At 34.1% G+C, this 21,403-nt stretch overlaps 2 protein-coding genes across 5 annotated transcripts; one reads left to right on the top strand and one right to left on the bottom strand.

Moving 5' to 3' along the window:
- Positions 1-1,207: 1,207 nt before the first annotated feature.
- On the bottom strand, positions 1,208-20,319 carry LOC128683340 (facilitated trehalose transporter Tret1-like). Of its 3 annotated transcripts, none has more exons than XM_053768873.2 (15): positions 20,145-20,319; positions 19,314-19,596; positions 11,947-12,067; positions 9,677-9,781; positions 9,160-9,362; positions 8,108-8,263; positions 6,652-6,735; positions 5,195-5,282; positions 4,608-4,738; positions 4,086-4,214; positions 3,687-3,755; positions 3,219-3,317; positions 2,417-2,562; positions 1,966-2,086; positions 1,208-1,859 (listed from the first exon to the last, which is right to left on the bottom strand). In XM_053768873.2, exons 3-15 carry the CDS (start codon positions 12,062-12,064, stop codon positions 1,773-1,775), a joined length of 1,536 nt encoding a protein of 511 aa, XP_053624848.1. In that variant the 5' UTR covers positions 12,065-12,067; positions 19,314-19,596; positions 20,145-20,319; the 3' UTR covers positions 1,208-1,772. The 3 variants fall into 3 exon arrangements, with proteins under 3 accessions (XP_053624848.1, XP_053624847.1, XP_053624849.1); XM_053768872.2 differs by having other exon boundaries at positions 4,086-4,295; positions 20,145-20,296; XM_053768874.1 differs by lacking the exon at positions 11,947-12,067 and having other exon boundaries at positions 4,086-4,295; positions 20,145-20,297.
- Positions 12,482-19,162, top strand: LOC128683344 (uncharacterized). Of its 2 annotated transcripts, none has more exons than XM_053768879.1 (6): positions 12,482-12,727; positions 13,360-13,638; positions 14,011-14,168; positions 16,846-17,104; positions 17,501-17,623; positions 18,633-19,162. In XM_053768879.1, exons 1-6 carry the CDS (start codon positions 12,536-12,538, stop codon positions 18,711-18,713), a joined length of 1,092 nt encoding a protein of 363 aa, XP_053624854.1. In that variant the 5' UTR covers positions 12,482-12,535; the 3' UTR covers positions 18,714-19,162. The 2 variants fall into 2 exon arrangements, with proteins under 2 accessions (XP_053624854.1, XP_053624856.1); XM_053768881.1 differs by having other exon boundaries at positions 12,624-12,727; positions 13,509-13,638.
- Positions 20,320-21,403: the final 1,084 nt, after the last annotated feature.

Raw genomic sequence — 21,403 nt, 5'->3', positions numbered from 1 at the left:
TTGAACTACCCTCTTCGAATCAATGTGTTAATTATAATATTGATAGCTTCGGTGAAATACATTTCTGGACGTGATATACCCATGAAGTAATACCTATATACATAATTTTGGAGCCAGTTCTCCTACAAACTTTTAGATGCTAAGGTACCTACATACTGTGCTATCTCTTTCATCGTTTGTCCGAATTCTATTTCTTATGCATTGCGAGTAAGGAGATAAGCATCACATATATACACAAGGAGTGGTGGGCTGGCGATGAAAAATATATACTTCCCTAGATATACCTACTATAACTTCCTTTCATAATGTGAAAATATGTTTTTAAATATCCAATACCTCTGAATATTGTAAAATTTATTTACCTATATATCTTGTTTGGTCGATTTTCATTTCGAGGAAATTCTTTGATCGTAGTTACCTACTATGTACCTACCTACCTATATCCTAAGCCTGTGTAACTAACACATACTTTGCTGGAATTAGTGAGATAAGTACCAAACTCTACAATCATCTTACAATAAATAACATTATAATACCAATATTCGTATTCGTAATATAAGTTAGTTAATTATAAGCACAAGTAGATACTACCTTCCTAACTAGATGGAACTCCCTTTTTAATAGCTACTAATTCTTTCAAGAAATGTAAGTACTGTTAAAACTCTCATTAGTTATCATTTTCAATGGTAAAATAATGCACACTATAAATACGTTTTATAGTTATGTATCCCATTGATCCATATAATAGTTCCCGGAAGGTTACTTCTAAGTAGTAGTACTCGATTTTCAAGAATTCATTTTGCAGTGCAAAACTGATAAAATCGAAATTGTAAATTACATATACATTACTGTAAATTATATATACCATATACGATACTGTGACCCCTAAGCCACCGAATTACCATTTCGGCTTCGATCTCCGAATTTTCCATTATTAATAAGTTCCTATAAAATTAGGTATAAGTACTTTAGCATAGTAAAATTAGGTATAAGTACTTTAGCATAGGTAAATGAGTTTTGTTTAGCCGAATAAAGATTTTCTTTCTTTCTTTTTTATTTCATAAGGTATATACCATCGAATTAGTAAGTAGTCCGTACAACGAAGTACTTACTAAATCCATGCTATTTAAGTACCTTAATGTCTAACAAAATAATGTTATGTTCTAGAGGAAAGTAATTTAGGGAAGCATAAAATAAACAAACTAGATAATAGAAAGTGTACTTACTATATTTATTTTCATATATAAAAGTTATCATTTATTTTTAAATCACAGACAAGAAGAATATTTAACTATGAACTTAGAACTAGATAATTTAATCATTTACCAATCTTTTTTTACAGGTTACGTTTCCATACATATGTTTCGTCTAAAACCCTTTCAACTGGCTGGTCATCACCTAGATCTAGAATTAGCCTTTATCCTTTCGGCTAGACCTAAGTGCAGCCAATATCAGTTCGATTGGTCCAGCCGGGTAAATCTAAGCGGCCAAATCTGAGTTTAGCTGTAGTATTATATAATTTATCTGATAATATTAATAATTATGAATTGATTGTGGCATTATGGTAGTAAGCTAAGGTAAGCTTTTAAGTAGTACGATGTCTATTGTATCGAATCGCATCTAATAGTATGATGTTTATTGCATCGAATTGGTAGGATTTATTATTTGTGACTTTATTACTGTGGATTTTCTATTGATTTCGAAAGAATACTCATATTTGTAAGAATTACTATACGTCTCCCCCATTTTCTCAAACCTACCACATTACACATTTATAATTTTGAAATATCGGGTTCGAAAGATGGATTGATCGTTCCATTAGTTTCGTACACTGACGAAATTACCTTCTTCGGCCGCTTCTGAAACGATATAGTATACATAATTTAACCACAAAGACTTTATCTTTATTGTATGGTAAAATTACATTTTCTTTTATTATTAAAATAAGAAATGGAATAAAAATACCTTAGATCTATAAACTTCATTTGTTAATCTCGTTATGCCGGCGTAATGATTTTCTATTTGATTAAGCGTTTTCCCTTCTGTTTCAGGCAAGACAAAGTAAAAAGCAAAACAACCGGTTATCCTGAAAATAAAATCTTATTCACATGTCTAACATAATTTCGTCATTTTTATATTTACTTATAAATATACCTAAGTAGCTAGTTACTAAATACCAATAAGCACTAGTTATAAAGTACCGGTACCAGCAGCAGTAGCTAGGTAGGACGCAAAAGAGACATACTAGCTTTTGCCCGTGATTTAATTCGCATTTATAATAAGCATATATTATAGAATATACAAATACGTATATTCATAGATTATTTTAATTGTCGTATATTCTGACAATTTAAAATTTGTTTCAATTTAAATGATGTATGACGTTTCTCAATGTCATCGCGAATTTATCCCTTACCCCACAAAACTATAGAAGCCGTAAGTTCCCCAAACAGCAAAACGGTCGACCATGCTGAGGAACATCTTATTTGTAAGGAACCCGAAGAGGTAGCCGACGGCGCTAGCCAGGCCCGCACCGCCAGATCTGGTTTTTGCACTGAAAACCTGTAGGTAGGTATTGGTAAAATTAAAAAAATGTATCTGACATAACTTAGGTATAATTTAGGTAGGTACTAAAGGTAGGTAAGTAGGACATTATCAAGTCACAGATATCATGATGGCTTTTTTTGTTTCAACAATTTTATAGCCCTTTGGTGATAATAACATTTGCCATGTTGTTGAAGATATTATAGAAGTGGTCCTTCAGTTAATAAAAACAATCTATAAGAATCACCACGACAGACATCACGGGGCGGGGACATCCCGTGGATGTATGGGAGAGGCCAAAGAGCTGGCTAAGATGGTTGTGCGACATACTGGCAGCCGGTTGAAAAATCATAGCCAAATATTCAAAATGTTATAATTATTTTTTAGATGATGCTTGGGATTTTGGGCATCAAAGTCACAGTTCCTAATATAACCGGGAATACCCGAAGATATATATAGAGAGAAGAGAGAGAGAGAGAGAGATATATATATATATATATATATATATATATATATATATATATATATATATATATATATATATATATATATATATATATATATATATATATATATATACCTCTATATATATAGTAGTATATCCATATATATATATTATAGTCAGAACGAGTATAAATTTAATAAGTACTTAAGCATTTAAGATGTCCTCTTACCTCGCCGATCAAAATCCAAGGTAAAAGTCGAATACCGCTGTGGGATATAAGAGCTAACAGCATCAGAAGAGTCATAGGAATCCAGGAGTAGGGGTTGTTCTAAAAATATTCACAATAAAAGTTAGAAAACTGCCAAAGATCTCGTAGATTGGTCTATGAAATTAAATGTGTATAAATAGAAAAATAAAGAATGTAAATTAAGTATTGCGTATTGTATTGCTTATATTGAAGAAAATAGCAAGAAAATCTATTAAGTAGAGTTTTTTGCACACAGTCATTTAAGGCTATCAAAAACTGGTTTGGTTACATATACAATTCTGCAGCACGTATTGAATTTATATGCGTAGATTCACACTGACATGCGACGCAGTGTCATAGATGCATTGCGTTGCATTTGCATGCGACACTATGAAGAAGCATTAGATGTGTCTTTAGGTGAATCATAAAAGAAAAAGATGAATTAATTACCAGAGGTCCTGTCAAATTATCTGTAGTCATATTTGTTGTGTTAACACTAGAATGAAGAGTTAGATCATGCTGAAACAAAAAATATTTTAATTATGTCTTTCCGCGACAAAGGTCTTGTCAAGTACCTAGTTCACTTAAATGTTTTTTATTTCTCAATACATAGTATAAAATCGCAAATATCACTTACACTTATCTACTCAAAATTCAATCAATATATTTGATACACCTTAAGGTAGCTAACTACCTAGTTAGCTACCTTAAGGTGAACACTCCCGACGTGTGTAAAAATGAGCAAACGAATCGACTTCTCACCATTAGATTACACACAGGGTTAACCGTTACACGAACAACGTAGAAAAGAAAAGGCAGAAGCAGAAAATGCAGAAGTTATTCTCTTACAGTTTTGAGAAAGCCGTCATAACCAGCGACCAGGAGAGCGCAGACACCGGCTGCTCCTGTCGAGAACAAGGTCAATGGCCTCTTTCCTGTGTAGTGCACGAGCAGGACACAGATAATAGTCCCACAGATCTGCAACACGCCCAGGATTAGTGTAGCATAGTATTTGTCCAGTGGCGCCTCTAGCATTTGAAATATGGAAACTGCAAATGTCTGCAACAATTGAAAGAACAATTTTCCTTTTCATTCAGCTCTTTCTACCAAAACTAAGTAAATATTTCCTGTTCTCATAATGGTTTTTTTATATTTAATATTAAATCAATTTAGAACTTTGTACAGTGCAGCGAAAAATTTTTTATGCCCCATGAGTGCTACATTATACTCATGCCCCTCATCATTCAGGTCCTTTGTAGGTATAGACAACTAGGTAACTCTAGGTAGCGAGTTCCCCTTTTACTTTTTCAACTACTTATGTCGTTGGAGCTCAGGATCCACTTAATTGAGTAAGTTTATGAATCGTATTACCTGGAGTGTGGTCATGCCGCAGAAGTGTCCAACAAAGAAACTATAGCTCACGAGAAGGAATGGAAGAATGAAACCTTTTTTAGTATAGTTGGATATTTTTTCTGTGAATGATTCTTCATCTTCAGGTTTATCTGAAAACATTTATCAAATAACTAGTCGTCCGTTCCGGCTTCGCTAAGCTAAAATATTATAAATTATACACCTAAACCTTCCTCAATTACCACACTATAAAGTGGTGAAAACCGTATGAAAATCGGTGTAATAGTTTTTGAGTTAATGGCGAACAGACAGACACGGCAGATGACTTTGTAATATGTAAATACACTATCACTATACAACATATACCTATGTACTACGAGTATAATAAAATCCCCTGCTGCGCTACGGTCCTGTTAGTTCTTATCTCTAATTAAGGGGAACTAAAAACGACGGATCTAATTTTCATGCGATTTTCACTCATGGAAAGAGTAGATCATTGTCGCCTCCCAAGGAAAGCTTTTATTACGTACCTACTGATTTGTGGGCCTATTAAAGGCAACAAGCAACTTATATAAATAGATGATGTACCTAACTACCTAGTAACTAACCTTTTTTTGATATATACAGAGCTTGAATATTTTTCAGTTCATCTTCCACTGCATAAGCTTCAGTCCAACCTCGAAGCCATTGCAGACTCTGAAATTACAATACAAAATTCTTGTTTTCATAAAAGTTAATATTTATAATATTTATTTTTTATAAGTATACCCATTTACTTATAAATTTTGAAATTACTATCATGTATTACAATTATTTTTTTTATTAGTTTAACTTTTTTATTCGTGTAGTAATTCGTCATCCTTATATATTATAAAACAAAGTACCCAGCTATGTCTGTCTGTCTATTTGCGATAAACACAAAAACTACTGTACGGTTTTCTCCAATAGATAGGTAGTGTATTCCTGAGGAAGGTATAATTTATTGTATTTTATTAGACCGAAGCCGGGACGGGCCGCTAGTAGATCAATGAAAAATCCTACCTACATAGTTAGAATTCTGTTTCTTTTTTATTTTACCTTCCTCAGAAAATTATACCTTCCTCAGGAATACACCATCTATTGGTGAAAAATGTGCAGTAGTTTTTGGCTTATCGCAAACACAAACAGACGCAGCAAAAGACTTTGTTTCATATAATGAAGGTTCAAATCTCGCACGTATGTATTTTTTACATAATAATACTAATTATCTATACTATAAACTGGTACCTAACGCATAACCTCCCAAAGGCGTATAAGATACATAGGGCCTGACATCTTTTGTTCTACGACATTTGTCTAAACGTAATAAAAAAATTAGTTTTATTGTTCGATGTTCGATTCCGCTACATAACGCGCTACTGTAGTACTGTTTCGTGTTGCTTGGCTATTACATATAGTTAAGATGTGTACAATCGCAAATAAGATTTAATTTTTTAAATGAAAAAAAAAAACTACAAATCACGAAAAGTCGTAGAATAAAAGTTGCTTGTTTTGATGTAGTTTTTAGGAGGATTTGCGTTTGATACCTACCAGTAACGCTTTATACACCTACTAACTTAGTGACAAAGTTTATATGTTACTATAACATCGATTACATGTATATAATCTGTACCTGTACCTGTACCTAACGATATTTAAAAAATTAATCGCAAAAACCTTCAGCCATATTTTAAAACTTAAGGCGTATATAATTCTGCAGGACTGAGGTATTCGTATGATGTCCCATCCTCTTTTTCGCTAGATACGTATCTCGTTGCGTTTCCTTCGTTTCCTCCTGCGCTTTCTTCGTTACGTTGCGATTCATACAAACCTCCCCTCCTACCCCTTTAATGATGAAATCAAAACACCTTTCTTAGCAATACGTCTTTTAGACATAGTCATAGGTAGACATCGTAGATACATGCCAAAATTTCACCTTTATTGATGTTCGTGGCTCGGAGGCATATCCAGAATTCCCACGAGAGCGAAACCACGGACAGAGTTAGTGATAACAATAACAGATAAATAACATAACAATAGTAAAAACCTTTTTGGCGTCACTAAATCGTTTCCTCGAAACCAGCCAATGTGGTGATTCTGGCACAAAAAACAGCGCCATGACAGCCAACACCTGAAATGAGAAATAAACATAAATGCATGGAATTAGTAGCTACTATACTTATTAAATCTATGTATAAATATAAAATATACTCTATGTTTTTTTAGAAATGTAAAAAAAAGAAGAAAAATAGTAAATTGTTACCGGCCAAACCCGATTCCAGGATAAAATAGTGTTGCCTAAGTTACTAATTCTTCCTACGTGCGATAGGATAAACTGGTATATAGCCTAGGCTAAACTAGGTGGTCCTAATCCCGATATGATAAACCAGTTTAACATAGGCCTAACTAGTTTATCCTAAAACACTCTCAGGTATACTGGCATGGCCTAGTCTAAACATTATAGAATATTTTGAAAGACAAATAGGTAAATTGAATAAAATACTATTCAATTAAAATTAACAATTTAATCAAAACTATTACGATAACATGAAGTTATGATGATGAAGTTATAAATTTTTCACATTCTAACAAATAATAAAGTATTTTTAATAGTATTATAATGCTATTACGAAGCCTTGGTTTGTTGGACTAGGCTAAATTAATTTAGACAACAGAAACAACAGAAATGACCTATCATTTCTGTTTAACCTGAGTGTGTTTATTTCTGTCATGATAAACTAGTTTGGCCTAGGATAAACTAATTTTTCCTACATGCGATAGGACGAACTAGTATAGCCTAGGCTAAACCAGTTTATACAATACATTTTATAGATACCTTCAAGGAACTGGTCCCAAATTGAATAAAATCTGACACCAGTTTACAGCACGCACACTCAATAAAAGAAACTAAGAAGGAATGATTTCATCAAACCCATAACCAAACTCAACTTAGGTGGTTCACTTTCGTACTCGCGTGCTCAGCGTTAACAAGTTTTTTTTTTTACAAAAATGCCATTTTCGCCCCAAGATTTATTGTCGTCAGAGATTTTGTGGCATTTAACGCCTGAGACAAAACCCATAGCCGTGATGTGGACGAGTTTGTTCATCGGGAACCGATCTTGGGTGTACCGTCAGGTCATACTTATCATAATGATGCATTGTCATGGAAACTGAAGTCACGGGGGAAATTTTAACTCTGTAGGACGACTGGAAGTAGAACCAATCTAAACAGTAAGATTTTATTACAGACAAACAAGCAAACATCGGGACAGGTGAAAATAAATAATATTTTCGTGATTCGGCTGTGATTTTGACCACCAACAGTCTGCCTGATGTGAATCTTCCTTGAGAATTCAATTGTTACCTGTTTATGAAGGTAATGATACTTACCCGCCTCATATGACATTTACGTTCACGCAAATGATGAAGTAGTTTGATTTTAGTGCGGGTCCATACGCCCTCAACCTCAATTAAGGTATTATAAACATAAGGTACCTACTTACCGTAAAAATTATGTTGACCAATGCAACAGTCCTCCAATACATGAACAGGCCAAACAAGAACTGGGTGAAGACGCCGATGATGATGCACATGGAGCTGGTGGCTGTCAATGCCCCTCGCAAATGTGGCTGAGTTATCTCGGCTACGTATGTTAGCACCTAAAATACAATGAATTATGACCTCTAGATAGTGGCGTAACGTTAATGCGTAACTAACACAATATAACATTATAAACACATGTGTAAGTAAGTACTGACATCGCATGTGCAAAATTGTGCAACTTAGGTTTAAATCGATATGGACCAGATTCAAATCTACTTAACCAGGAGTAGAGAAATTGTATGGAGAAAACTGTGTAGAGATTACAAATCTTTGCTAATGTGCCTGTATTAACAAAGATTTTTCATTTTTATTTTGCGTGATTATTTTTTACAAGAAAAGGATTTTTTTATCGTTTCGGAAAACTCCTGCATATATTATGATTGTGGTGATGGTACTACAGGCTACTATAAAGCATTACGTAAGAAATTTTACGTGCGAATACTACCAAATACATTGGAAAGTTGTCTCGCCATATATTATGAAACCCCAACAAAGATTCAAAGACTCGTAACCAAGTAATTTATTGAAATTTAGAGCAGCCGTAAATGTGATGGAGCCAGAGTCTCCATACCTCCATTTCAATACTAACAATACAAATACGTAAGTAGACAGACTCACTACTTATTTGTACGCATTGACACCTAAACCTCTGCATTGAACTGATTTTGATGAAAATTGGTATATGTCTTATAGTTTTAGAACAGATAAAGAGCCACGCGCGAGATATAGTTAAATTTTTTTTTTCTAATGTCTAGCCGCGTAGATTCCAGACTTTTTTTACTTGTAAGAAGTTACATTATTCCAGAGAGCATGGAGTAAGTTTTATACAGATGTACCCACTGGAACGAAACCCCGGCGGGACGTAATTGGTTGATAATGAATTTTAAATTAGATTGGATTAAACTCGAAAATAGTTATCTAATACAAGACATTACATTTCGAAAATACTAACTGGTGCTTCTAATATCCCTCCAGCCAGTCCTGTGAGAATCAACGCTCCGTACAGGTGTTCAGTGGTGGAGGAGAAGTGGAACAGTAACCAGGCCACAAAGAAGGGAAGATTCACCACTTGCATGGCTCGTCTTCGGCCCATGGGAGCAGTCACCACGCCAGACAGAGCACAGCCTAAGGGCACTACTATTAAATTTAAGGAACCTGGAAGAAATGATTTATAGGATGTACAGTCAACATCACAGATGGATCGTGACACGACAAAATTTAGTCATAGTGTCAAGAGTTAAAATTTGACACTAGAACTAATTTTGTCGTTTGCATATTACAAGTATAATAATACTTGTAATACAATTAATTATAGCCACATACTTTAAAATTAAATATTTTAATAATACCTATTGTATGTACAGGTGCAACAATTGCGAATGGAGACTTTTCCATTGAGATTATTTACAAAATTAAAGTGTTAAACGTTATTCGTTGGCATTTGTTTAATGAGCAACTTACGCACTTACTTATCCATGAGACTTGAGAATTGGTTAATTGCAAGACTTCGCTTTCTGCTGGGTTTTTCACGGCTGGAATGAGGATCGTTGGGAACCCCAATGTCATCCCATATCCTGAAAAATAGTAGTTCTTAGGTCATTCTTACTAATAATGACTATAAATGCGGGAGTTGTTAATCTGTCTGTTACATACGTATTCACGCTTCAAACCGTTAGTCCGATTGTGATGAAATTTGAAAAAGATGTAGACATAAAAACCCGAGGCGAGGGCTGCCGAGGGCCGAGGTAGCATTGTACCTGTAGTTCGTTGATGTACCATCAACGAACGTCTTGAATTTGCATTTTCAAAATCATAGTCTACTCGACGTATTGTTATGGAATATGATACACGGAAAGAACATAACTTGGAAAAAAACATAGGGTGCTATGCTATACATAATATTTCACAAAAATCAAACGTACCCTGTCTATACAGTCAGTTTCGGTATTCCTAGTTCTTATTTTAAAATTATATTTATTTCTGGTTCCAAATTCTAAGCCTAAAAGCCTACCTAAGCATAAATAACTCGCTATTACTACGATTCCCGTGGGAATATTTATTTAAATAATATCTGGCTAACGGTTTTACTGCTGATTAAGAAATATGAATCAAGTATTTCAAGTATTCATTAATACATCAAGAATAAGCATTTTTGATAGAATTTGGAAAACAGAATAGTTACGTCATTCTAGATACCTAAATATGTACCTACCTAAGCTTCAAGGTGAGCTTCTTGTTTTTGCGGAAGTGCAGTTTATTTATTTATTTAAATTCTTACTCTATCGCCTAATTTTATTTGTAAACTAGCTCGCGGCTTCGCCCGCGTGAATTTCATAGCAAAATCTCAGTAATTTTTTTATCGCGTACTCTGTAAGACTGGTTATATATGATTCAAATTCGCATTTTTTTCATCTTTATTTCAATTTTCTTTTTTTTTGTTCAATTTTATTAATTACAAACGTAAATTAAACATTTTTTGTATTTATTATTCACTACAAAAAGTAAGTGTACCAATTTTCAGCTTTTTGTCTTGAAAACTGTATTAAGTCCCATACAATTTCGGAAGTATGTTGTCTGTCAGTCAGTCTTTGATTCAGTAACGAAAGAGTTTTTTTTACTGATATATTAATACATACTACGCCTATTATATCTATATCAGACTTACAGACAGACAGACAGACAAAAATTTTATTTTCGTCATCTATATCAGTAACTAAGTAAATACCATGAAGAATTTTTATAAATATCCAATGTACAAATTTGACCTTTCTTCAACTTTATTATATGTATTGATGACGATGATGATTATGATGATGATTCATTCAGTGTACCTACAGGATTTTTTTTCTACTGTTTTATTATATGTATTGATTAATATATGAAACACCTTTGAATCACCAGTGTTTACCAGTCTTACAAACGCTTACGCGATAAAAGAATGACCGAGATTTGACTATGAAATTAAGCTGGCGAAGCCGAGGGTGAAAGCTAGTAAGTACTATAAATTTCATACAAACATTTCCCGAATAGTAAATAGTTATAAATAGAGTATGTTCACATGCTATTGTGATTTCTTCTGTTCCGAGCGTGTAAAATACAAAAGAACGTATAGTTTAAGTTCAGTGGTAAGAACCTAATTAAGATTTCAGGATATATATAAATTATCAAGTTTATCCCCTCTTCTACGTTATCTCAATGTTTCTTCGATTATTAATTATGTCCGAAGTCCGAGGTCAATGAGACCGTTAAACGTGAATTAAGTAGCAAATTTTACTGTCATGTGATAGCACTAAAATTTAATTCATGTCTATTCTAATTCACTATGTAGGTATTATTACACTATTTTTTTCTATTTAGCATTGTATTTATCGGTAATTGACGTTGTAGTTAATTGATTAGCTGGATAGTTCTTGTGTTCGGCGACAGCGTAGAGATAGACCAAGAAATACCAAATGTTACAAATCAGACAAATGTATAATTTCCTGCAATTCACATTTCAATCAGGTTTTATGGTTTTCCCTGTGATGATCGCTCTTAATTCAGGAGTTTTTACAACATATTATTGTTTAATTTAGTGTTTTGTCTTGAAATACATATTAGTGCATGCGAATGTACGATTTCATCGCTCCCTGATCCTCAAGCCCTAAGCTGCAGCTTAATTAGCCTTAGGATTAATCAGGCCCTAGGCAGGCATAATAATGCCCAGCAGTGTAAAAAATGGGATAAAATAAAAAAATACCAAGTAGCAGCAAATTCTTGACGCTGACGGCGATGAACTGCGGCAGGGCGGTCCTGAAGTCTTTCTCATAGCCGTACTGAGTCTGGGAGCCCAGATCTCCATGTTCTTTCACAGACATTGTCTGAAAATTATCATTTAAATTCATTTTAGCACTATTCTATCTCGGTTTATTTACTCATACCAAAATCTTTGCCTTTTATTTATTTTTTGCTTGTCAAACTTAAACTTTGACCTTAGTTGGTAGTGTTAGATAAAAATAGATAAATAAATTGATTGTTAATTGGTCTGTGATAGTAACACGCCAAAATTATATACGTAGGGTGAGGGACAAATTGGACACAATACTCGAATACGAAAGAAAAACAATTACATATAAACAAGCAAATAAGCCTATGTACAAACAGAATTGTTTTTTTTTCTGGGTAAGTAAGTACATTGAACACGTCTAAAAATAGAAATGTTTAAAATTTAATTCGGAACCATAGACCATATCTTTTATTTATTTATTTATTTATGGTCTATGGCCTATGTCTAATCAACAAAGAAAGAGAAATATCGACCGCATAGATTTTCAATTTGCTGCATAAACATGACAAACTTAAGGAGGTTTACAATTATGTTAATTTCTACAGTCTTTCTGTGTCGGAATTTTCTCCCTGTACAAGGGCGAGGGTTGATGTTGCTGTACCGGCCCCGAGACATTAGCAACGACTGCATTTTGTCACATCATCTCAGATACGACATATCTTTCGGAATGGGAATGGCAGATACTCTCACTTTGGTGAATATATATAATTAACACTAGAGATGAGCTAAAGCATAAAGTTTCGCTAAATGCATTCATTTATTCTGTTCACTTTGTTTTGTTTTTTCGTATACATTCTTCTTTATTTATGTAAACGCGGTAAATACTGAAACTATCGTCCCGATTTAAAAAATGTTTCAGTTTATCTAGCCGTATTCATCATTAGACATGTAAAATGATTGTATGTAGATCGTGGCAAAATTCGGGCATATCAAGTATATTTTGTTTTTCAACAGTATATTGTTGGTAGGTTTAAAGGTATTTGCTTATAGATCTATCAGTGATCATAAACCTCGAGATTACGGACAAGTGAATGCCCGTTCCAACGCCGGCCTTGGCGTTTAGTTGTTATTGTGCGTGATGAGATGTAATGACGGTATTCTACTCAGGACATCAATAACCAAAATAATTAATATTCAAAAAATCACACGTTGTTTCTAAACACATTTAAAAATTATATTGGCAAGTTAATAAATCTTTAATATTTTTTTCTTATTTTTAATAAATTTTGGACATCAATTTTGTCCACACATGTGATTACTTTGCGATTTGTGCATTAGAGTGTTGTTTAACATAACATCGTTTTTTAAATGAAATCTTTTCGGCAGGTATTAAGAACACAGTCAGAATTAGATTACCAGTGCATAATAGAAATTGTGACCGATATAGACATTCATCTCATAGTCGTTATTCGGTTTCCCAATGACATTGGTAACAACTGCTTACTAAATCAGAATGTTCTAACTATTTTCAATAGAAATATTTGTCAAACAATCTGCGAAGTTATCGGCACTAGAGAAATTTTCACACCCTATTTCATAATGTCTACTAGACGACAAGTGAAGCTGCATTTTATGAGCAATAGCAGCATCAATTCTGAATTAAATGTAAGTAAAATATCATGTACATAAAACCTTACTAGATTAAACACGAAAGTCGCCTATGAATATAATTTAAATTAATTATATTTATCTAGACTGGCACAAACATTATTAAGAATACCAGCAGATCTGGATGACAAAGAGCAAAAATAAATCTGTAGGTAGTAAAGGATAACAAATATTAATCTCTTTTTGATTTACATCGAACTGTTATGTTTTTTCTTAGAATATTTTAAAGTTTTTCACTAAGCATTATAAAAATTTGCCTGATGTTAAAACACTCTGATTTTGGTATAGTCTTAGATCATGTTTAGTTCAATTCAAATGGTTAATCAACAGCGAATTTGGTCACTTCACATTCGCTGTTTCGGTTTGCAGGCCACACAGTATCAAATTACTGCCACCGCTGCTCGTTTAAAGCCTCCAAAAGGCTGTGCCAAAGACAACGAGACCTTGTGCACGACCCTGCAGGATGAGTTTTGCTTCACCAGCGGCGTTGTGTGTGATGGCATCAAAAATTGTGGAGTACCTGATTGGTTAATTGCCTCTCGTTATATTATAGTTAGTCACTAAAAATAATATAGTTAGTCAGAAGTGTTTAGTCATCCTAGCCTCAGACCGCGAATTGCTTTGTAGCTGTTATCAATACAGGATTTTTTTAAATACTGGCCTAATTTTGTGAGCTTCGTGATTAACGAGAGTAACGTGGATGATGAAACTGAATCGGTAGGTAATGAAACAAATCAATGGACAAAATATTTAATTTTTGTACACATAGTAAATAAATAAATGTACCTATTTCAGAATAGCAGCCTACCGTGATTGTCGATCTCGATCGCGATTAGATAGTCTACGACATGACTGGAGGGCTAGCCTTTTTAGGTCAACTATCTACAGAATATTTTTAAATTAATTTAATAGTAGCTGATTGTTTATAGGTTTTCTTCAAAATTGTTATCAGCTATAGTTCTCCATACCTTACATACTCATACATATTATAATACCTATCACGGCGAGTGTAAAATTAAAACGTGTTTCAAAAACCATGTAGAACCGTGAACTATTAAAAACTATAACAAGATATTAAAGGTAACCTACATACATTAGATGTAAGTACGATAAGTAGTAGGCACAGTAGGTTTTAAACGCAAATAGTATGTAAATACGTGAAAACTCAATACATCATTGGTCCATTTAGTATAAAATTAGTTTCCTATGGTATTTAATAGATTTACTTGAAGTATTTATGGGAATCCAAATTTATGAGCACAGAAATGAACGGCAATATATCTAAATAAGTCTTTGATTATGTATAAAATGTATAGTTACATAAATGTACACGGCAGTGCCCCCCACGGCACGGCTGTACCATCCTTTTCTCGGAGCAATTCAGGCCAATTTCGAACCCCAATAACTTCGTTGTGGATAAAACAGGACGCCTCAATTTTCAGTAACTAAGCAGGTATTGTATAAACAATTCAAATTTCATTCAATTTGAACCAGTAGTTTATGAATTGTAACTTGTAAACGCTTATTGATTTCAAATTTCTAAAAGTCTAAGGCACTACTACTTGCAGACATAGAAGCTTCGAATTTAGAATACAATTAGTGCTTAGTATCTAAATCAAGGGAAAAACTAAATATTTTGTAATTTCGGTAAAGTTTTCTAGATACACCCACTGCATGAATAACTTTGTAATCCCATATAAATATAGGAAATATACAAAGTTACTTTTACAGTTAATGAAACATTGTACCTGATAATGGTAAGGGTGAGAATGGGTCTGTTCAACCCATGACATTTAACAACATTCCCATGGGAAAATATGTGGAAATATGGAAAAAACACGATTTTCTATACAAATACAATTTATGACTACCTATAAAAAGTGAGATGCAATCAAAAACAAGCTGTAAAAAACACAAAGTCTCACAGTTCAGTTTTTCTACCGTAACAAGTTGTGAGATCCATGCAATACCAAGTCGGTTAATTAATTTATTCCCTACTTAAGGGACCTGCTGTCTTAAGTTATTACGTTAGTTATTGTCATATCAATAACAATAAATCTTTTACATTTAAATAAATAGATCGACTCGGCCATTGCATGATTAGATTGTTTTAGTATGTATCACACCATACAGTACTACGAGACGTCAACCTGGTTTCTCACCAGTCCTTCCGACGTAATAATTTAGGTGAGTATATTTAAGAATGGCCAAGTCGTTCTATTTATTTAAAACGTAAAATATTTATAATATTGATATGATAACTAACGTAATAACTTAAGACAGAAGGGCCCTTAAGTAGTAAGTAAATAAATTAACCCACTTGGTATTACATAGATCTCACAACTTTTTAGGGTAGAAAAACTGATCTGCGGTACTTTATCTAGCATGTTTTTGGTGGCATTAGTAGTTATATTAAATGCATTGCGTACATAAAAACTACATACTTACATACATATTAAATAAATACAGCAGTTTATTTTGAGAGAAGTTACAATCACCGGTTAATGAACAGGGCGTCGCAGGAAATAAACAAATTGTATCCAGTGAATGATGAAAAGAAAACAACAAATACTTCATATACTTGTAGCGAAATAACATCTAAAGGGAGCCGATGACATGCCACGTCCAAATCCTTTAAAAAAAACCCTCTGTCGAGTCTGTATGAACGCAAGAAACTCAAAACAGTTTAAACTGGAGCGAAACCGGGACGTGCCGCCATATAATTTCTATGAAGTTGTTATACAATAGTTGCGATGATCTTTGAAGTGATGATTGAATTACAACTACAAAGTCATCGTACAACATTGTTCGACTGGTTTCGACATTGGAGTCAGCGTCCCGGACCAATGAACATGTAACCTTGCGTTTTACCTTTATCTGCAGCAGTAGCGGTGCGTAGGATAGGCGGACGGCTCTGGGCGCAACCGTTACGACGGGCGGTAAAAATGTCCCTTTCAGAACCCGTCATCAAAATGCTCGCGCCTCGCTGCCACTTTATACAAATTCAAGAAGATTTTACTCAAATCGCGCATGAGCACTGTTTCTCTAAAAACACCTACGTGTGTCAACCTCAGGGGAGATTATGATGTCAAAAGGGCGACAAATTATAACTTCAAAGGGCGGGTAATTATGGTTTCGCCCCGGGCGAACTTCGGCTATGTCTGTCTACCACAAACGAAAAATCATATACCAGGTTGTATACAGGTTTGACGAACGGAAGTCTGACTGTGGTATGCCAGAAGAAAGGCTTAGTTACGCGCCAGTCATTGCAGTAATGGCCGCTGTTCTCTGCGCCCTGATGATAGTCAGCCATTTTATGTCCCGATGTCTACCACCGCTCACCAACACTTTCTTCATATTTAACACCAATGAAGATAACAGACTTTGCATAGACCCTGTACTGATCCCTCCGGATGAAGTCCCGCTGGATAAGATTGTACTGAAAAAAACTTCCATAATACCGGTAAAGTATCTATCTAATTTAAAAATAATCACACAGTGTAAAATGACTGTATGTGTGATTATGTTTAAATAATCCTATCTTGAATTTAATTTCACAGATAATTCTACGTTCATAAAGTTGTAATGTACTTACGTTTGAAAGTAAATACCGCAGTTTTTATCCGTTTCTGATTGTCAAACCAATTATAACCGACTCATAAAGTTAATTACAATGATATAAATGTTTTAGTGTGTCTCGCAAAAGGCGATTTGCTACAGTGTTTTGATTATACTACTGCCAGACAAGGATTTTACAAAGTCAAAACGAAATCACTTCCATAGCATACAAAGCATAGTTAGGTATAGGTACATATAAAGTACCTACCTACATTCATTGTTTTTGTTCCACATTTTGAAGGTTCCAAGTACATCCAGTAGTTCCGAAGTTGAAATTGGAAAAAAGGAAATAATATTCGCACATATTGATGATGAGCATGAGAACCAAGATGTAAGTTCTGACCCTATGGAAACAGGATGTACGGTAAGCATCAGTTGAGATTTTAAAATTTGCAATAAATGCGTCAAAATAATTAAAATAATATGAAATATACAATGTCATGATGTATTTACTTCCGCTGACCCATACATTGTTTTATACTTAACTAGCAGCGCGGCCCAGCTTCGCTCAGGTAAAACCATAATAAAACTTTCCCAGAATTTCACCCTATAGATAATCAGATTAAATTGAAAATAATTGAAGTTCAGGTTTCGAACCATCAACAATAACAACGTGAATTAAATGGTGTTTACTGCTGAGCTGTATACTTACGTATAAATTTCATCAACTATGAAGTTGACGAAATTTTGAATAGGATTATTCGTTATTTCTTTTCACCCTCATTTAACTACCCTAAAGGTCAAATTAAAAAAAATATCTGAAACACGGGTTTTATTATTTTTGTAGCATAGCATTTGTGACAAGATTCAAGTAGATCAGTAAAGATTTTCGTTATTTTTCATACAAACTTTACACCCCCATTTTTACCCCCTTAGGGGTCGAATTTTGAAAATAACTTCCTTATCTGAGCACTATCTACGTAATAACCTAAAGCTATTGCCCAAATTTCGCTTATAGTTTCTATGATTAGGCTGGACGCTTCTGCCATTCAATCTGTATGTATAAAAGATCAAGCGTTTTTTACTTATCAACATAAATAAAAAACGCTTGTTCTTTTATACATATAGATTGTGAATGGCAGAAGCGTGATTTTTATCAATCAACTAGCTTATGCCCGCGACTTCGTTTGCGTGGCCGAACAATTTTTGATAAGGAGTCAAAATTATTAGAAACATTTAATTTTACAGACAGACGGCTACCCGAATGAAGTCGCGGGCATGATCTAGTCATACCTACATATAATAGACCAACCGTCTGTAGTTCGTTAGGTAGACTTTTGTATTGTTTTCTTATTTATTTATGATAGGTAAGTACCTAGATCTTCTTTCTCGTTTACATACAGATAGAATAAATTAGCTTCGTTGATTTTCAGGAAGAAAGTTTTAGAAGGATCACAGTTCGAACAGTTTCTGCAAAAATTCAAGAAAAGCTGCGATCATTGAAAAAGAAATAAAATCTTCTAAAATTAGTCGTAAAAGTACTACTAAATAATTTGGGACCTTTTTATAAAAGGCATTAACATAAATAGTAAAAATTTTTTGAAAAAAATAATTAATTATCAAAAACCTGCATTTATATTATTTTTCTATTATTAAAATTAGCTGTTTCAGGAAACCCGTCTTATCTCAAGTAGGTACCTACCTACCTACTAAACTGAGTGGATGTCGATTATGTATGTAGTAGATACGTCATGTGGTTACTTTTAAGTGTATTTTTGATTATTGAATGATGATTGAAATCTTTTAATAAACAAATTGTAATCGCGAGGCTGTTGTATTAGTTCGTATCGAAACTGAAGGTATCGTTATACCTATGTAAATAATGAGTCAAAGAAAATATTAATGTTTATTAGTGTAATATTTATACAAATTAATTGAAGATGCCTACCGCAAATCCTAATTACTGGTACAGAATAATAAAGTGTGTAAAAAAATATAAGTAAACAATATTATTGCAAACGTTTTACACAACCCCTCGTCAACTTCTCAATGCGAGACGCTTGGATTACGAAATATTTAAAACTTTCCATTTGTTTAAGGCTAAAGCTACTCACATGACTTCGGTGCTGATGTCGCCGTTGTTTTATCGTAAAATTGACAGTGAGAAACACACAAGCGACTTCGCGAGCGCAGTAAACGTGACTGGTTCAAAACTTGAATTAAAATGTCGGTAGTGAAGTGCGGATGTATCGTAACGTAAGGCATCGCATTCGCAATGGTGACCGAAACGGGACGAAATAGATACCATACACTAATAAGGTAGGTAATAAAGATGGTAGTAGGTATCAAACACATCGAAGTGTAGGAGAGAAGGAGCAAATGTTGTCATGGTGTACCCTGCAAAGAGAAAAACATAAAACCACCGAAAACATACACCTTTGTAGGTATCATGCTTAATGTAGGTAGGTAAGTACTTAGGTTTAGTTATTTTTGTAAAGTGTTACTTATTCTTTTATATGAACTACATAGTTGATGCAGAAGTATCGTAGATAAATTATATAAATGATTCCAATTATATCAAGTACAGAATATAGAATATAGTAGGTACAAACTTTATTTGAATTATAGTTTTACCCACTCATATAGGTAATTAAGGTTTTTTTGTCAAATACCTAAGAAGTTGGCATTCGGAAAAGTTTATAAAATATGAAACACACAGATCCGAGGCCCGATTCTCACGCAATTGCAGTTCACTTCATCAGTTTTCTCTCTCCAATTATTTCTGAAGGTGGTTTCTGCATTTATCTATATGCCTGCAATCACCGTCCAAAAGTTCGATCGAACGCATAGATTGCTCGGTCATTTTCATTTGTAAATGGAGAAACTTTATGAAGTGCATTTCGCTTGGGTGAGAATTAAACCCCTGATAGATAGTAAGTACGTACCTACGTCCACGAAGCTGACACTGAGTTAGTGGTCTGTGCTATGTCACACTTACAATAAGTAGGTACCCACAGACCTTTATCTCGATTGACATCTGGGTGTCTAAGTACCCCATGAAGCATACAAGTACTAATGGCAACCGACACAAAGATGTAGGGTAAAAATCCACATCTTCCAACCGCCATCTTTTTGGATCCTATGTCGCTCCTGCCTAGGCCTAGCATAAGGGGCAAACCCAAGAAGTGCTGGCTTGAGAAAGTATGATATGGCTGACCTATCAATCGAGCGACAAAAACAGACAAACCCGAGGATCAAGTAGACCTATTATGGATTGTATCACACATCGAATTCAAATTATCATTGCTTACTAGGTAGGTAATAGCGTAAATAAAAATATAACTGCACTGAAATGCAGCTGAATGAATTTGAATCAAATCTGCATTTTATCAAAATTTCCTACGGGAGCGAAGCCCCGGGCGACACTAGTGTCTAATAAATGTTCAAAATTTTTTTGTGACCATTTCGACTTTCATACGGTTTGGTATTAATAAGTAACTACTCCTCTAATTTGATAGCAGTATATTGTGCAGTGTGTGGTCTAGCGTGTTTTCTTTTGCGACACGACCGACATACACATCATTAACCCTTCGAGCCGTTTCCGCAGCACTGGTGCCACGGTGGAACTCGTACTCGTAAATAATGCGATGATTCAAGTTTTCCGTTTTGTAAACTAAGTGACGCAAACAGAAAAATCTGAAAAAATAGTCAAATGAATGACGGTTAACGAAACACAAATATATGTACACATATATTTGTGTTTCGTTAATAGCAGTACAAACTTGAATTTGGAATTCCTAACCAAAGAGGAGAAATTTGTGATTAGTGACCAGTACGACAAAACGCCAATTTCATATGTAAGGACTAATACTTATAGATTTGTGGTTTGGTTATATTTTCTGTGTCACCCTATACACCTGTGTTACAAAATGTCTAGATTTCTAATACTACTATTTACAATCTCAACCAAGCGTAACGATGACAAAATTGTTGCTTGATGATAATAGCCGGACCATCATAATTCAAGCTGCAAGTAAATACACGACGTTTTAGGTAATTACCCAAGGACATTGCGTTGTTTTGTAGTGTTCGGTAATTCCTAAAGTTAATTGGCCAATATGTATACAAGAACATTTTGAAGACACTAAATTTTCTGGGTATAAAGCCCAAAACAACATTAAATTAAATTTCAAACTTTGTATTT

This window comes from Plodia interpunctella, chromosome Z (genome assembly GCF_027563975.2).
Source record: "Plodia interpunctella isolate USDA-ARS_2022_Savannah chromosome Z, ilPloInte3.2, whole genome shotgun sequence".
NCBI classification, from domain to species: domain Eukaryota; kingdom Metazoa; phylum Arthropoda; class Insecta; order Lepidoptera; family Pyralidae; genus Plodia; species Plodia interpunctella.
Note: the sequence above shows the minus strand (reverse complement) of the source record. Positions and strands in the feature narration are given on the sequence as shown.

What these genes read in the sequence shown, in the direction of transcription:
- LOC128683340 (XM_053768872.2), bottom strand. Translation starts at nt 12,064, where the DNA reads ATGTCTGTGAAAGAACATGGAGATCTGGGCTCCCAGACTCAGTACGGC. An exon ending in GATTTAGTGACGCCAAAAAG is followed by an intron (nt 5,283 to 6,651) that starts GTTTTTACTATT and finishes TTGTAATTTCAG; the next exon opens with AGTCTGCAATGGCTTCGAGG. An exon ending in ATGACGGCTTTCTCAAAACT is followed by an intron (nt 3,756 to 4,085) that starts GTAAGAGAATAA and finishes TTTTTGTTTCAG; the next exon opens with CATGATCTAACTCTTCATTC.
- LOC128683344 (XM_053768879.1), top strand. Translation starts at nt 12,536, where the DNA reads ATGACAAACTTAAGGAGGTTTACAATTATGTTAATTTCTACAGTCTTT. An exon ending in TGGCAGATACTCTCACTTTG is followed by an intron (nt 12,728 to 13,359) that starts GTGAATATATAT and finishes TCTTTTCGGCAG; the next exon opens with GTATTAAGAACACAGTCAGA. An exon ending in GCATCAATTCTGAATTAAAT is followed by an intron (nt 13,639 to 14,010) that starts GTAAGTAAAATA and finishes TTCGGTTTGCAG; the next exon opens with GCCACACAGTATCAAATTAC.